This window comes from Canariomyces notabilis, assembly GCF_033297395.1.
Source record: "Canariomyces notabilis strain CBS 508.74 unplaced genomic scaffold N656scaffold_38, whole genome shotgun sequence".
In the NCBI taxonomy this organism is placed as follows: Eukaryota; Fungi; Ascomycota; class Sordariomycetes; order Sordariales; family Chaetomiaceae; genus Canariomyces; species Canariomyces notabilis.
The window spans coordinates 87,022-104,338 of record NW_027041860.1 but is presented as its reverse complement, the minus strand read 5'-3'; the positions used below and the strand labels follow the sequence as shown (position 1 = coordinate 104,338).

Sequence of the window (17,317 nt, the reverse complement as noted above, 5' to 3'; positions counted from 1 at the left end):
GATATCATCCCCCAAACATTGAAGCCAGGACCACGGAAAAGATCCAGTAGTACAACAAGTTATCACAGTGTGAATTAACCAAGTCAAATGCCGCCTCCGACCCAAAACCCCACTTCGCATCATGCTCATGATTCACCAAAGAACCCGCAAGAATTCACCCCACGACAGGCGACAACCCCGATTTTCCGCCCGCTCCTCCCACAAACCTACTAGTACTCTGCTGCTGTGGCGTGACCGGACTCGGCGTTGACACCACCGATCCAATGCTAGAACTAGCACCAGCACTGAGCATCCAGCCCGAGCGGGGCCCGCTCTTGGGTGTGATCGCGCTCAGGGGGCTCACCAGATCCTCAGTTTCCTCGGCTCCCCCGCCACCGGACCCGTTCAGCATCGGTGTGCTAGGCGACACTGCTACCGACCCTGCCGCCACCGCCACCGCCCGGAACGGCAGCGGACCCAGCGTATCTCTGTCGCCTCTCTCGCGCTCAGACGCGGCCGTGCCCGCAATCGCCTCCCGCTCCCGCTCCCCGCTGTGATGGCTGCTCGCGGTGCTTCCCTCCGTCATGCTATCCGCCGAGCTGTTCGGGGTGAACAGGACGGCCGGGCTGGTGCTAACCCCCAGGGCCATGGTTGGTTGCCCGTCGCTCGGTTCCGCCTCCTCGGCGATGGGGTCAAATGCGGGAAGGTTCGGGAGTTGAGGCGGCGCATTGGGAATGGGGCTGCTGCTGTTGTTGTTGTTGTTGTTGACTGTGGCAGCAGCAACCCCAGCGATGCCAGCAGGGGCTGGTGAGCGCGGGGGACCAAGTGTGCTGGATAGGCTGGGACTTGGTTGCACGCTGCCGATAATTCTGGGCGACAAGGGCGACAGGTCAGCGACCATGGCCGAAGCAAGGCCGATTGCAACTGGGGAGGTGGGAGTGGCCGGCGGCGGGGAGTTTGGCACGATCTTGACGGCCGAGGTGGGAGGTGAGTTCGTTCTAGCGACCGTGCTGGCCAAGCGGCGGATGCGGCTGCTCAGAGAGGTCGCAGGTACGGAAACGTTCATGCTAGGCTTCTTTTTCGGGGACTGCAGTGAAGGAACGGGACTGGGCGCACCCCTATCCAGTTCCTTTTCCTTGCCCTTCTGAGCCTCCTTGGCCTTCTGAGCCTCCTTACCACTTTGAGGCTTAAGTTTGGACGCGATAAGCTCAAACTGTTTCAGCATTGTAGGGTGCTCGATGATTTCCTCCATTGTCACCTTCAGGTTGGCATCGGCACCCGGAACGTTGACTTTTGGTAGATCACGGTTGAGCTGCATAGTCATCTGCGAGGCTGGGATCAAGCTGCCCCAAAGATCGTAGAAGGCCGCGTTATGGACTTGCGCTTCCGGCACGCCCAGTGTCCGGGGGTTGAGTATCGATGTCCACGTGTCATTGATGACAGTTTGGACTGCCTTAATCTGCTCCTGACTGAGGGAGGCCAGAATTTTGCTCTCTGCAGAGTCGGAGCCTTGTGTAGAGAGAGAGGCGCTTGGGGGTAATGGGATCCTCTTCATCATGGCTCGGTATTGGTATCCGCACGGAATGACGGGCTGCATGATACTGACACTCGTAAGAAGGCTAATGGATTGGCCCAGCATTTTGAGTGCATGCTCAGCGAAGGGCCCGGGGATCCGGTCAGCACAGAAAGTGATCATGACCTCGACACGACCCGGCGGGCGTAAAACCGATCGCACAAAGAGGTCAGGGATATCCTGGGATCTGGACTCGCTAATAGTGAACTTGCAAGAAGCTGCTCCGAGGTGGAACGACTTGGGCTCTGATGGCAGAATGGCTGTGTCTTCGTATTGGTGCTGCACTAACGTGCTAAAACGGGTCCAATAAGGCCAAGGCGTGCACTTCTCGACAATGGTGAGCGTCCCAAGATTCTCAAACGGGATGCTGGACATGCGTTGCGCGTGGATGTACTGAAGCAACGCTAAGGGAGTCAGCGCAGTCTCAGGGAACTGCACCCGGACCGGAGTCACGTTAACAGTAGGCCCCATGACACCAGCAACCGAGTGTCCACCTGGCAGTCTGACATGGCGGCCATCAATGACCTCGCCAAAGACAATGTCCGAGGATGCAGACAGGTTTGCAAGAACCATAGCCCACGCGCCTTTGAGGACCGTTTCAAACGAGATGCCTAGACTGGAGAGTGACCCAAGAGGGACCATGGGATTCCTGATTGTTTTGATGTTGGAGGACAACTGATAGGGTTGGCTGTGTGCAACGACTTGTGTCATGACGGCGCCTTCGAGCAAAGCTCGCCAATAGTCCTCAGCCGCATTCGAGTTGGCGATCTGCGTGCACCGAATGAATTCGCAGTAGGTTGGCCGGCGAGGCGGGCTTTGGGAGCCGTCGTACAGTCTCTTGAGATCCTTGACCAGTAGGGCAACGGAGAGATCATCGTACTGTGCCTTTGACAATCTCAAGATGAACACTGACTGCTTGCCGCCATCGAGGAAGATGAACTTGGTCATCGGCGTTTCGAATCTGGCTGGCAATGACTGGTCCTTCTTAATGACCTTTTCGAGTTGAGCAGAAAGCCGCCAGGTCGGGCAGTAAGTTCGCCGGAAGTCGATCTCGCTCGATTTGATCACAGCTTGGTAGACTCTGCGGTTGTATGCCACAAAGGCAGTGCGCAATATCGGATGGATCGAGGCAAGCGTCTTGCACGCCTCTTCCAGCTTCTTCGCATCTACAGCCCCGGTGAAGTTGAAGATCAGGTAGTTGATATTTGCGCGGCCACGGAGCATGCCCGTCTCGATGTACCGGATCTGGGCTGCGGACGCTTCGGCTGCGTCGCCGATCGCACTTGGGTCAATTCCAAGCTTGGGAGCAATCACTTTCTCAATAAACACTTGCTTGATCATATTGGGATTCACCGGTGCTGGTGCTGGTGAAGTTTGTGATGTTTCCTGCGGAAGTGGGGATACTTGGCGGACTGTTTGTGGGGACTCGGCCGTGGCCATACTCTTGCACAGCTCCGTCAAGCTGGCTCCTCGAATCACGTCGGCGATGTTGATTTGGATGCCCTCATGCCGACATGCGGCGACTAACTGCGCAGCCGCGATCTCATCTCCGCCGGCACCGAAGAAGCAGTGGAGCGCAGAGATCTTGGCTTCCTCAACACCAAGAACCCTAGCCCAAATCGCCCTCATTCGCTCCTCGTTCAAGGTCAGGGGTAATGGTTTCAGTGATTGTAACTTAGCGTCGTTCACATTTGGGGCGACAGCAAGACCCAGAAGATCCTCTTTACTCAAGCCAGCAATCATCTTATGCAAACGACGTCGGTTAACCTTGAGTGACGGTGAGACGGGAAGCTGCTTGACGGGGACAAAGGCGGACGGGATCATGGATGGGGGGAATCTCTTCTTCAGCCCAACCTCAGCCAGCTGTTTCGCCATGGCAAGCTGCTCCTTGATTGCCGGGCTTAGCGATGCGAGGTCCTCATCGCCAGTGAGACGGTCGCCGAGCTCGATGAAGGCAGTAATGATGCTCTCATTTTTCAACCCCCGGAAAATCACCGTTTCGACGGCGGCATCAACCCCTTGACCCAGACAGCGGCGGAGGTATTGCTCGATCTCGGTTACGTTGACAACTTTGCCATCGACATCGACATCATCCCGTTTGCCCGAGATGAACTCCAACAGTCCACTTTGAGTGTACCTCACACGATGTCCGGTCTTGAAGTACCGAACGTTGGCCCCGGCGGGCCCCAAGGGCGACATCGGAATCATTGTCGATTCTCTGTTCGGATAGGAAAATGCCAAAGTTGGTCCCTGAACGATCAGTTCGCCGACAGCGCCAATGGGCACGCGTTTGCCGTGGTCGTCCGGGTTGACGACTAGAAGGTTCCCTACGAAAGGTCGGCCTATGCTCCTCAGATGGTGAGGTCCGAGGGCCTCGAGAAAAGCAATGCCTAACGGGCACACGTCCTGTGGGCCATATGCCAAAATCACGTTGACCTTTCCATGCCAGATATTGTAGGTATCATCGTCGAGACCCCGAGTCCGGAAACACACTACTTTCAGAGATGCCAGGAGTGCCGGATCCACCTTTCTTGACAGGTGCGGCGTCATGTACGACCAGTTGACCTGCATCCTGTTAACGGCAGCTCCAAAGTCCTGGAGCCGCTCTACAGCAGATGGGATGCACACGCAGCCGCCGTAGGCAAGGGTGGTGAATATCTCGGTGACGCATATGTCGTGGTTGAATGACGACAGCTGCATAACACGACTAAGGGGCGTGATCCTTGCGGCTGGCCCTTGGCCAAGAAGAGCAGTTGATAGCGCTGCATGGCTGAAGCTGACACCGCGGGCCTCGTTCGACGATGTTGGGAGGAAAAGCACACAAGCCGGGTCGGACGGGGCAGCCATTGAAGTCAGCGGTCCTTTGCCTTCCGGAAGGAGATGCATCAGCTCGTCGGTGACGATCACCACTTGGTCAAATAAATTGCTGAGGACCGGAGCGGCATGCTCCGAGGAGATGGCGACTCTCGAGTTAAGGCGCTCAAATATGGGTTGGATCATGCCAAGCTCCAATGAATCGACAGGCACAAACGCCGCGCCAGCCCTGTACAAGTCAGAATTGGGGATTATCTTTTGCCATTCACGAGGCGACATACTTCAGGACAGCAACCATAGCCACGGGTGCAAGCTTGCACTTATCCATAACCACTGGAACGACCGAGTGAGGCCCGACGCCGGAATCGACAAGGTGGTGCGCCAACCTTGTGGCTTCCTCCTCGAGTTGAAGATATGTAAAGGTCCCATCCCAAGAGCAGATGGCTTGAGATGACGGCTGTATGGCGGCCTGCTTCGAGATGAGCTCATGGACCACAGACTGGACCTGGTTGTCGATCTGCGGCGGGGATTCGGAATCCCACGCAAGAATCTGGGCGTAATCCCTGTCACTAAAAAGGTCAACCAAGCCGATGGAGGAGTTTGGTGTGGAGAGGATGGTGCTGATTGCCCTGCCAAAGGTGTTTGCCACATTGATTGACTGTTCCGGATCCATGACACGCTGGCCAATGTCTACCACGAGCTTTCCGGCCGCGAAGCGGGTATTGACCACCACATCCACATCAAATGTCTGCTGTAGCGAGATGGGCTTGAGCTCGAAGTTTGTCCGTGTGGTGAACTTGCTGTTCAGTCCGGCTGGCTCCTCGGTGAAAGTGAGACACGAATTGAAGAGGCGTTCACCCCCATTCATGCCCATGGCATGTTGGAGCTCGGCCATTGTAAAGTGCTGATGAGGCAGGCTGGCTTGCAGCTGCTCCTCAACCATTTCCAGCGCCGCGGTCAGGGGGGTGTATGCTGATAGCTCGTAGCTGCACGCTATCGTGTTCGCAAAGGAGCCGACGGCATGTTTCATTCCGGGTATCGAATCGGCACGTCCCACTGTCTGGTACCCAAAGCACACTTGATTAGAGCCGGTAAAACACCGTAATAGCAGGGCCCATGCCAGCCGTAGGACGGCATCAACTGTAGTCTTGTGGGTTCGCGTGAAAGCGGATAATTGGTAGGAAGTAATGTCTAGCTCCAGACCGGCATTGACGAACCGTTGCTCGTCGGGCAAGATAGTTAACCGAGGGAACGAGCATGGGGGAACGCCCTTGAGCTTATCACGCCAAAAGGCGAGGCTGCTTTCTTGCCGGACGGTTTTCAGATGATAGAGATAGTTGGGATAAGAGAACTCGTCAGGCTCTGTAATAGCCCGCTCCGTGGCATATGCTCGTCGCAAGTCGTGGAGAAGGATGTGGATGCTGAGCGACTGGCTGGTTATCAGCCGTCTGCAGGAGTCTTACATGACAAAAGCTTACACTTACATCGCAAAGCGCAGTGCTTATATCGAGTTTCACCAATGTCCGGGTGGGTGCCTTGCAGACCGTAAGCCTGTGAAGGGGCTTACTGTCAATGGGTCGGAGGTTGGGGAGATTGCTGAGCTCGTACACCGGGTCCTCTGCGGGGGCTGTATCGATAAAGAGCATCTCCGGGGAAGCTCGGCGGAGAATGACCTTGTCCCAAAGTCCGGTCTCACTAACACTCTCGGTAAAAACTGTTCGTAGGGTGGCATGTCTCATTGTCACTTGCTGCCAGGCTGTGCATATCCTTGAGATGTCGATAGGATCGCCATTAGGGGACGCGAACTCGTAGATAGCGTGCAGATAGCACGTGTCGGGGCGCTGTGCTTGGCTGATCAGGATGCTTTGTTGTACTGCGGTGACAGGATAAATCGTCTCGACATCGCGGATGCTGGTGAGCTTCAGAGTGGCGGCCCGATGTTTATTGAAGGTTGCCAGGCCTTCGTACGTAACATCAAGATGTGGGACATCTGCCAGGGTTAGCTCCTCTGGGTGGTACCTTAACCTGTTGACGGCCTCGAGAAGGAAATGTTCGTAATTCTGGATCCATTGTGAGATGCGAGCCTGGTCCTTGGAAAAGCGGCTGTAAAGGAATTTGACTTGGGCACTGCCCTGGTCAATCATTGCGCTGACCTCGAACAGCGCGATGCGGCCAACGTTCGCTCCTATATCTGACGTTGCCGATGCGAGAGTGCGTCCAGGTATAGCGAGCTGCTCCATCACTCCGTTGTCGCGCTCCAGGTGCTGCAGCGAGCCCGCATAGCTGAAAATGATCTCGAAGGGCCAGTCCTTTGCGGTTATTTCTTCCTTCTTGTAGTGGTAGAACCGCGAAGCAAAGTACTGCGATCCACGATTCGGGATCGATCGGCGCAAGTCTTTGAGGCGGCGAAGAACACCAACGAAATCGTCTGATGCCCCGATTTCCAAGCTGACCGGGCAGAGGGACGTGAACCAACCAACTGTTTCGGAAATGTCAACGTCCGGATTCAACGGTTCTCGGCCGTGTTCCTGGTTCCATACGACTGGGACGGGTCTGTCATGAAAGGTCTGGGCGAAAGAGAGCATGAGAGCGGCGAGGTAGATGTCGACGCAATCCGTTCTGAAGACAAGGTTACATGAGGTATGCAGGATCGAGGTAAGCTCCTGACTTAACGAGAAACTTGCCTCGAGGGCATCGCCGTAGTTGTTAGGGGCGTCCTGCAAACCCCAATATGCGTAATCACCTGGCTGGATGGCAAAGGGAAGCTGATCCCTAGGATCCGGGCCAAGCGTGTCCGACTTCTGTAGCTCCACCCACTTGTGGAAGGGCATGGATCTCTGCGATAGGAGGCTCCCGCTCTCCAACAGCTCGTCGAGATCATGGATGATGGTGCGCCAGGAGGGAAGGTCGACGGCGAGATGATGAGCGGCAAGGTAGACTAATTGTTGCCCATCGTTGGTCGTGAGATAGTCGACGGCAAAAACAGGCCCAGTCTCGATATTGATGGAAATCTGTGTCCGCTCGATGATGTCCTCCAGCTCGCGTTCGGATCGAATCGCGCTGTGGCATAGAGAGTAGGTCCCTGCAACATCAGGTAAGACCCGTTGCACCCACCCATTAAGACCCCTGCCGTAACGAGATCTTAGCATGGGATGGTGGGCGACGACGGCCTCCACCGCGGCCGATATGTCCTCAAAAGCAAAATGCTTCTTGAACCGTAAAAGCAAGCTCTGGTTGAAGCGGTAGCTCCCATCCAAAACCGGCCTTCGCTTTAAATCACCTCCCATGGTTGTCTGAAAATACAGGTGCTGCATCGGTGACAGGTCGAAACAATCCGAGGTTTCCTCGTCCCACTTGTGTGCCAAGCCGCCCCGAGACCCAGCAATGACAGCAAGTTCTGATAGAGTTGCGGACCCGAGCGCCTCGGAAGGGTAGATGTAGATGGACTCGTGCTTGCACCGGGCTGCGAGCTCCATGGCTGTCATCTCATCGCCGCCAAGTTGCGAGAAGGAGAAGTTCACGCCAATCTGACTCTGCGGGACGTCCAAGACCTTGCTTACCAGCCTCTGGAGCGATTTCTCCATTCCGGTTGTTGGTGGTTGCATGGTCTCAAGGTGTTCAAGGCTAAGGGCTTGGTGATACACATTGTCGTTGATATTTTGTGCCCATGTTCTGAGACGACGGATATCGACATCGCCCGATTCGGTCAACGGCATCGCGTCGAGGACAATCCACAAGTCGGGGAGCGCATCGGGCGGCAGTGCAGTTTCGGCAGCGCGTTTGAGGTAGGCGACCTGAGTCCCGGCATAGAGGGCCTGGGACTGGGGAATGAGATTGATTGCCGCTGGACTTGCCTGGCTTGGCTGGCTGGCGGATAAGGTGAGAAGTGCGACAAGCTTCCCCTCCAGCAAGCCTGCCTTTGGTCGTACCGTTGCTATCCTCCCGATCTCTGGCTGCGTCCCAAGGGCCTGCTCAATCTCTGTTCTCCGCCCATATTGTGCCGTCCAACTCGCCTGACTCGAGTTGCGTGAGTGATCAATCCTAGGCTCTGGGTTCATGGACATCTGGCTTGTTTTGGGTAGCTCTAATGGAGCAATCTTGACGGTCCCGATCGTGTCGGGTTGGGGGAGACCAGTTCGCGGCGCGCAGGTTGTGACGCATGCCTGCAATTCTGTGAGAGTCGAGCACTGAAGGATGTCCTTTACCGTTACATCGATGCCAGCTTCCATACAAGCCCTCCTGAGCGCTAGCGCGCGTTGCTCGTCTCCTCCCAAGCTCCTGAACGAGTCGTGTGCCCGAATACCGCTCGTTTCGATGCCGAGTACGTCAGCAACCAGGGTCAGCAGGCGCGCCTCGGCTGTATCGTCCTCCAACAGCAACCACGAGGTCGATGCGTCGATGCGCGAGGTCGAGATGGCCGCCATAGTAGCAGGCAACCCCGGAGAGGGTGGGGAAAAAGCGAACGAACCGAAAGAGCGCTATATGGGTATCTCAAGCGAAAGGGGTGAAAGGAAATCCAGAAGTCAGGCACTGGGCCGCATGGCACAGCAGGCAGTGGGCACCGGCGGTTTCACGGTCGGGCATCACATGGAACCTGTTCTGAGTTTGGCGATAGTTACCGCCAGTGTTCAACGCTGGAGGGCAACCTAACGTCGGAGACGGGAGCTCTGGCGTGGAATGTGGGAGTGCTGGAGAGGGTATCAGCAGTGTTGGCCGCGGGCTGATGCTGCACGCCGCACCGGCAACCTTGGCACAAGAGAGGAATAATGGTGAGGGCCGAAGCTTGGAGCGTACTGTACAGTAACGTACAGTGCAGAGGAAGCCTTGCGTGGCTTCCATCAGCAACCATGACGAGCCAATCAAGCCATGCTCAGACTCGGCTCAGCCCCCAGCCCGCATGACCCCCTTGAGCGATCGCCAGATCGGGGCTGGACGCCCGGGGAGGGGGGAGAGTGCCACGAAAGCAACGCAACGTAGCGGCAGGATGCTGTGGGCTCACAGAGCCAGATAAAAAAATTCGGTCCGGCCCATTGAGGGGTCTGGAGGGCATGCGCTACAGTTTGTGGAAACTGGAGAACAACTGGAAATATCCGTATCAAGCACCCGCATCCAATTATCGTCTCGGAAGCTCAGGTCCTTTGCTAAAAAAATATTAGCTTCTCCAGAAGTCTGGGTGGCCCGCCGGCAATCTGGTTGCATGGTACGATCGAATCGGCAGAAATCCTTAGGTTGTGTCGGTGTGGCTGAGTACAGTACATACATATGAACAGACAGAGGCTGAGACCTGAAAATTCCCGTTGCTGCCGAGTGTTGGAAACAAAGCTGCCGAGTGTTGGAAACAAAGCTGCCGAGTGTTGGAAACAAAGCTGCCGAGTGTTGGAAACAAAGCTGCCGAGTGTTGGAAACAAAGCTGCCAAGCGAGGCTGGGTTTAGTGGCCGCGGCCGCGGCATTTCAAAATCCCCTGCCCCTCTTCAACGTTAGGTCCAACGGTGGCCACGTACTGTAGATAAAGCACCCCGGGATATATCATTGCAAGTGAGGTGAGCCAACATCGCTGTTTCATCACACATCTCGTTGTTATTAAGTGAGCGACCTAGGCAGGCGGGATGCAGACGGAAACGGCACCTGACGCGTGCACAGTCTCGGACAGATTGTGGTAACCGAGCATCCGGTACAGTATCGTGGACGCACCGGATGGTACGGAGGTTGGGGCCAAAAGTCTTTGGACTGCCAGCATACGTGGGTCCGCCCATCGCACAGTGCACACAGTATATATGTCCGCCCAGGGAACTCGGCCGCTTCAGCGACTTCTCGGGCACTAGAGCCTTGGCTCAGCGTACCAGTGCACTAGCTCACAATGCTTACTCAGCAACCAGGGCCCTCAATGAAATACAGTGCGACCCGGCCAGAAATTTGCATTTCGTACGTTGAGCCAAAATGCGCTAACATTCCACTCCAAAGACTTTTGGCCCCAACCTCCGTACTACACAACTAGACGAAGTATGCGTCGGCGCAATTGCAAGATGAGGTGAATAGAAGGAGTGGGAAATGCTCGAAATGCTCGAACTTAACGTACGTCGGTTTTTAATCCTCTAGCCAATCGGTAACTCTCATCCCACCACACTGGTGCCAAGGCGGACCCCCGCTCCAGGATTTCGAGCAAAGTACCGAGCAGGAAAGAAGCATACTTGTACTTGTACATTTCGAGAGATTAACAGCCCGTAGGTAAGATAAGGTGCACACGTACCTCCGTACGCTGCGATTGTCTCACAAGCCCTACCTAAACGCTGGACCGGCATCTCATCTGTTGGTGTTTAGGCGGCTTCCAGTTCAGTTCGGTAAGATAATCAATCAATGCGTCCGGCCACTTGGAAGCTCCATAAAGTGAGCCCGCGGGAGGGCCCTCGCCGCGATGTACGAGGCTAACTAGTCTCAGCTAGTGTAGTCATTAAAGTGGGGCACAAACGGTGGGGAAGGTAACACTTTAGCGCATCCCGCCCTGACCGTTCCTGAGTCCTGGCCCCTCCCGGCAATTACCCGGTCCACAGGAATCGACCCGTCGTCAACACGTGCAAGAGTTCTGGCTCCCATTCTCGACAGGTTGCTCTTGCAAATGCTTCTCTCCATCCTGAACATGCCGAGCGCGAAGGTGAAGACGGAACCGAGATGGTCGAAATGCTACCATCTGCCAGCCAACGCATATCAATCTGCTAACGGGCCAAACATGCGGCGAACACAACCCCGATCACCGATGTGCAAGACCTAGGCCATGGACTTGCTATTTTAAACCAAAGGCCTAGGTCTAACGCTCCCGGCTCGCTCCTAAGCGTGTTCAGTCTTGACCTGCCTTCTTTCTCGCCAACGTCAGCTGGCAGCTTCCATCATCGGTGTAGGCGAAAAAGAAACTCGCGACGCAGCGTCTGCATTGCCCCGATGCTCAAACAAGCAATGACTGCATCGCACGTGTTAGCAGTCGCGGCCCTGACCGCTACCGTCCTTGGTCTTCCGCCGCTTCACCAGCCCTTCAAAAAGCCGCAGCTCTGGCTGTCCAGGGCCCAAAGTGGCATCGGTCCGCTCAAATTCCAGTCCGACGGCACCTTTCAGATATGCATCTTTGAGGACCTCCACTTTGGAGAGAGTACATCTCCCTCGCCTTGGGCAATCAAGTCTACACACGCTAACAAATTTCCTCCTGCCTCATTGTCAAGACGCTTGGGATAACTGGGGCCCGCGACAGGACATCCACTCCGTCAAGGTCATCGAAAAGATCCTCGATGTCGAGCCTCGTGCCGGTCTCGTCGTCCTCAACGGCGATCTCATCACAGGCGAAAACACATTCTTAGAGAACAGCACGCATTACATCGACCAGATGGTCTCTCCTATGGTCCAGCGAGGGCTGACCTGGGCGTCAGCGTATGGCAATCACGACAGCGACTACAACATCTCGACCTCACATATTCTGGCGAGGGAAAAGCAGTGGCCGAACTCCCGTACCGAGAAGATGGTGTCTGATCCTGATGCAGGCGTCTCGAACTACTACTTGCCCGTGTACGCAGCCGACTGCACCTCGGAAGCCGAATGCGAGCCCAAACTCCTGCTTTGGTTTTTCGACAGCCGCGGCGGCTTCCACTATCAGCGCACAGACCCGGCAACCGGTAACCGCGTTGGGAAGCCGAACTGGGTAGACTCTCGCGTGGTAGACTGGTTCAAACGGACGAATGCGGACCTGGTAGCCGCCGCGGGCAAAGTCATTCCATCGCTCGGCTTTGTGCACATACCCACGAATGCGTCCCTGGCGTTGCAGAACAAGGGTGTCGACCCGTATCGCCAGCCCGGCATCAACGACGACCGGCCCCTCGCACAACAGGCTCAGGGCTGGTGTGCTGACGGCACCAACGATGGGAGCTGTTCGTACGGCGGACAAGACGTTCCATTTATGCAAGCCATCACCTCCACCCCAGGGTTCATGGCGTTATTCTCCGGGCACGACCATGGCAACACGTGGTGCTATAAATGGAATGACCAGCTCCCCGGAATGAGTGTCGAGGGCAACGGCGTCAATCTCTGTTTCGGACAACACTCGGGCTATGGTGGCTACGGCAGCTGGATTCGCGGCGCACGCCAAGTGGTTGCGTCATTACAAAGTCTCCAAGACTTTGTTGTCGACACATATATCCGTCTCGAATCAGGGGAATCGGTTGGTGCCGTCACACTCAACGCGACATATGGTCAGGACTTGTATCCCAAGACGCCCAACGACAAGACGAGATGCCCGGACTGCTAGAAGTGAGTTGCGGGCACTCATCAAGTACGCAACCGACGAGTAGGTGACAAGACGCCATCTAGTGTAGGCTGCAAGGAAGGTAGCGATTGGTCGCACCCCCGGGATGCCTCGTAGAAATCAAGTACCCCTTGTTTACCCTTGCACATCACAACGATCAATGATCGTAGGACCTATACGTCCATCTCAAGAAGCCTCTCCCGCTAGATTTCGCATGCTCCTGCGCTTCTTTGACTGTTTCTTCAATCGGGAGATGTCTCGGTCTGCCTGACACCTTCAGGCTTCCGGCAGATCGTCCTAGGTAGCCGGTGCAGAGTTATCACAAGCTGTACATATGGTTTTCAACCATGAAGGGTTCTAGCGTTCTGAAAAGCTCTGGAAATGCTTTTGTCCTTCGGACACCGGCTTCGCCAACATGGTTATTTAATTTCAAGGACAAATGACAGAGCTCACCGCTTGATTGTTTGTGAGCTTCCCCGCAAACTCCAGAGCTTGGGCGAGGTTGGTGGAAACCGCCGCAACGCTGGGGTTGTCACATTCTTCAAGTTGACATAGAGGCTAGAGGTTTCCGGTTTGCTCAAATACCTAGGCAGGGTCACAGGGCGTTGTTCATCGTAGTACTCTGCTCAATGCGGGCTTGCAGGTACCCAGGCAGAGTGATCCCAAGATATCCGCAATAGATCAGTTACAACAAGGTAATTAATTATCGTTTGGCCGGAAACTTGAAGCCACAAAGTACAGCAATCAGGAGTTCCTGCACCAAGTCAAGGAGGGAAGCAGGACGGTGGGAGATCCTAGACATGTCAAAGTCTATGCTTGTGCTGCTGGTTTTCTCCACAGTCCATTTCGAAATCTGATGGCAAACGATCAAGTCACGGCTCCTGTTTACTGGTGATCCAAGTTGTGTCCTTTGCCTCCCCACGAGTGTTTACAAACTGTCAGATACATAATGTAAACAGCACGGAGGTGGTATTAAGGACAAGCCTGCTGCATCCTTGCGTGATGAGTCTGATGGCTTCCATTTGGCCTTTGCAGTGAATCCTGGGCCATATCAATATGCAACCCTAACCCTACTTAGTATGGCAGTTGCCGGAATTTCCGAACGCTTCAGAACGGGTACTTCAAACCGTAATTCCGTAGTTCCTTAACCTCGTATTCAGCACGGGTTTTCAGCTAATCGAAGCTCACTCTAACCCTCTGCTGTTCTTGCCGAATGTCCATTCGATCTGTGAGATATGCCACCCGCACACAACCGTACCTCGGCATCCTTGACGGGTGGTACTCGGTAAGCTAGCTTTGAGCTTGATTTGATAGGCTCGAAGCTTGATTCGAAGGTGGATCCCCAGCAATAGCGCCGGTTGGACTTGTCAGACTTGGCAGGAGTCAGGTCCCACGGTTGATAAGCAGAGGCTGGAGCCGCAGCAATGCAACTGCCGCATGCCGTGTTGGTCCGGGTCTTCCTGGAACGCCTTGCTAAAACGGGCAGTTGCCAGTGGTCGATGATGATCCTCATTCCTGTCTTGGCATGATTCCGTGGGAATTGGACGGGATTGAAGTTTACCGACCGTGGTTCGGTAACTTCGGTTCTCTATTGATGGGCCTCTCATGCGAAGAGCGAAAGAGGCGAGGATTCCGGGATATTGAGGTTGTTGTGACGGTTGCACAGGTGCGCATCATGGCTTGTATAAATTTGATGTCGACGGACGGTCCGTCGTACCTGCCCGCCCTGCCACTCTTCGACTTGTTCGGATTGCCTGCCTGCTCTCGACTTCCCAGCCGATAGGGAAAGCAAGAGATGAAGACAACACTCCTTCTCGCCGCTCTGTCGGGCCTGGTGCAATGCAGGGAAACCGTCGTCGAGTCCATTGCCTCGCTCCCACTCGGCTGGAAGAAGGTCCGCGATGCCGACCCGTCCACCCAGCTGAAGCTGCGTATCGCCCTTGAACAGCCCAACACGGCTGTTTTCGAGCAGAAGCTCTACGACGTCTCGAATCCGGAGCATCCCCTGTACGGCCGACATCTCGAGCGCGAAGAACTCGCGCAGCTTCTGGCCCCCAGGGACGAGTCTACATCTGCCGTCCTGAACTGGCTCCGCGAAGCTGGTGTGCCAGGCTCCAAGGTTGAGAATGATGGAGACTGGATTAACTTCCAGGTTTCTGTTAGCAAGGCCGAGGAGATGTTGGGCGCCAAATTCGGCGTTTACAGATACCTGGACTCCGGAGTCGATCAAGTTCGTGCCCTGGCGTACTCAGTGCCGGAGGAGGTCAAGGAACACATCACCTTCATTGCCCCCATCATCCGGTTCGGTCAGCCCAAGGCGCAACGTAGCCAGGTTTTTGAGGTGGTGGACGCTCAGAACGCCGCGTTAACGGCCGCAAAAATTCCACCGCAGACCCTGAATGTGACAGCTTGCAATGCCACCATTACGCCTGAGTGTCTGAGGGCACTATACAGGGTTGGCAGCTATCAGGCTGATCCCAGCAAGCGGAGTCTGTTTGGCGTGGCTGGCTATTTAGAGGCAAGTTTACTCTGGATTACTCTTGACACATGTCAGCGCTTCCCTAACACGATCCTCAGGAGTATGCCAAATACGACCAACTCGAGCTCTTCGAGTCTGTCTACGCCCCTTACGCCTCTGGTGCCAACTTCTCTGTCGTCCAGATCAACGGCGGCGGCAACAACCAAACTGACACAGTCGATGACGACGTTGAAGCCAATCTCGACATCCAATACGCCGTGTCCATGTCCTACAAGACCCCCATAGTGTACTACAGCACTGGTGGCCGCGGCCCGCTCGTGCCTGACCTGGATCAGCCCATCGCAAACGAGTCTTCCAACGAGCCGTACCTCGAGTTCCTGACCTACCTCCTCAAGCAGCCAAACTCGGCTCTTCCCCAAACCCTGACTACTTCGTACGGTGAAGACGAGCAGTCTGTTCCTCGCTCTTACGCCGAGAAGGTCTGCCAAATGTTCGGCCAGCTGGGTGCCCGCGGCGTCTCCGTCATCTTTTCTTCAGGCGACACCGGCCCGGGATCTGCATGCCAGACTAACGACGGCAAGAACACGACTCGCTTCCTCCCTATTTTCCCAGGCGCCTGCCCTTATGTCACCTCGGTCGGAGCAACGCGCTACGTGGAGCCGGAAGCTGCCGTGTCCTTCTCCTCTGGCGGCTTCTCCGATATTTTCCCCCGCCCCGTGTACCAAGCCCTTGCGGTATCAGGATACCTGAAACAGCTCGGCAAGCGCTGGAATGGACTGTACAACCCGAATGGCCGCGGCTTCCCGGACGTTGCGGCTCAGGGCGTGCGCTATCACGTCTTCGACTACGACAAGGACATTCTGGTGTCTGGAACAAGTGCGAGCGCCCCCATGTTTGCGGCGCTGGTAAGCTTGCTCAACAATGCGCGGTTGGCCAAGAACCTGCCACCAATGGGGTTCCTAAATCCCTGGCTGTACACTGTTGGCTGGGCTGGTCTTACGGATATCGTCCAGGGTGGAAGCTCGGGTTGCACGGGGAGGGATATTTACAGCGGGCTGCCGGCTCCATACGTGCCGTATGCGGGCTGGAATGCTACGCCGGGTTGGGACCCGGTCACCGGCTTGGGCACTCCGTTGTTCGATAAGCTGTTAGATTTGAGCACTCCGGGCTGGTGGTTGCCCAAGATTGGTGGCCACTAGATGATGGGAGGTTTCTTGTCTTGGATAATTGGGTAAAAAGATATGAAACGTGTATCTTGAGCGCATCTGCATATTGGACTCACTTGGTCTCAGTTCACGTATACTCATCTAGTTGCCGCTTTTGTGTCTGCCAACATGGTGGGCAGGTTCTGCTAACTCTCCGTTTTGTGCGTTGGGGTCACTGCTGCAGCCCCCGACTCCCCGAGTTGACACCAACGATATCAGCTTGTCTCAGCATAGTAGTATTGGTTCACCAACAACCGTTGGTTCACGACTCCCGAACATTCCAGGCATATTGGCATGCGACTGTCTGGCTCAGCCCACCCCTTGACCGGCTGCGTGGCAACATTTGGAAGGTTGCCTCTTTCTCCGACTCATATCGCAACCCATTTCGCCTTCAGAAAGTTCATCCATCAGCCTGGAGGTCGGCTGAGGTAACAGAAAGCCAACCTCGTCTCACGCCCAACGGTATGGACTGCAACCAGGATTCCAGCTCAGAGTTGCGGAAGCCTAAGGGAACTTAAAGTTTCGCTCTGCAGGCTCAACATTTTTGGTACGCTCTGAGCTTGGGAACTTGCCTCAACAGGGGTGGCTTGACCGGAGCCGCGACTTAGCCCTTGAGGATTACGAAGAATCAGCCCACAGGTATCATTTCCTGCATATAGACGACAACCCAAGTCTCAATCACAATAGGTACCTGGCTTCAAGTTTGGCGATGACGACCTGTACTAGGTACTACAGTACGCGGAGCAGGCTGCCGTTTCAGCCGCCATCAATGTCAGACCTCGCCCTGCTAGCCTCTGCTGCCGCAGAACCCGGAGGCGGAGATGGTTCCCGACAGTGTGTTTCTGGTTCTAGGATTGCGAGAATTAGCAACCGGGCAGCGGGGGGCGCGTTGTAACGTCAGTCGACCTTGATACCGGGTTCGGCCCTGAGGGGATAAATTAAGGGCCCCTGGCTACGGTCCGACGCGCCCGGCTCTTAACCTATT

General features: G+C 55.5%; 4 protein-coding genes across 4 annotated transcripts; 2 read left to right on the top strand and 2 right to left on the bottom strand.

Moving 5' to 3' along the window:
- Window positions 1-154: 154 nt before the first annotated feature.
- N656DRAFT_802380 (non-ribosomal peptide synthetase) lies at window positions 155-8,790 on the bottom strand (the record flags this gene model as incomplete). Its single annotated transcript, XM_064818234.1, has 3 exons — window positions 155-4,595; window positions 4,648-5,795; window positions 5,851-8,790. The coding sequence occupies 3 exons, from the start codon at window positions 8,788-8,790 to the stop codon at window positions 155-157; spliced, it is 8,529 nt and encodes a 2,842-aa protein (XP_064665348.1).
- A 285-nt stretch (window positions 8,791-9,075) lies between these two features.
- On the bottom strand, window positions 9,076-9,939 carry N656DRAFT_465484 (uncharacterized protein). Its single transcript, XM_064809743.1, has one exon. The coding sequence runs from the start codon at window positions 9,815-9,817 to the stop codon at window positions 9,362-9,364; it is 456 nt and encodes a 151-aa protein (XP_064665347.1). The 5' UTR covers window positions 9,818-9,939; the 3' UTR covers window positions 9,076-9,361.
- A 1,376-nt stretch (window positions 9,940-11,315) lies between these two features.
- Window positions 11,316-12,651, top strand: N656DRAFT_719475 (Metallo-dependent phosphatase; the record flags this gene model as incomplete). The annotated part of the gene is made up of 2 exons (XM_064812371.1): window positions 11,316-11,505; window positions 11,576-12,651. The coding sequence occupies 2 exons, from the start codon at window positions 11,316-11,318 to the stop codon at window positions 12,649-12,651; spliced, it is 1,266 nt and encodes a 421-aa protein (XP_064665346.1).
- Window positions 12,652-14,443: 1,792 nt separating this feature from the next.
- N656DRAFT_792971 (subtilisin-like protein) lies at window positions 14,444-16,326 on the top strand (the record flags this gene model as incomplete). The annotated part of the gene is made up of 2 exons (XM_064817129.1): window positions 14,444-15,166; window positions 15,226-16,326. 2 exons carry the CDS (start codon window positions 14,444-14,446, stop codon window positions 16,324-16,326), a joined length of 1,824 nt encoding a protein of 607 aa, XP_064665345.1.
- Window positions 16,327-17,317: the final 991 nt, after the last annotated feature.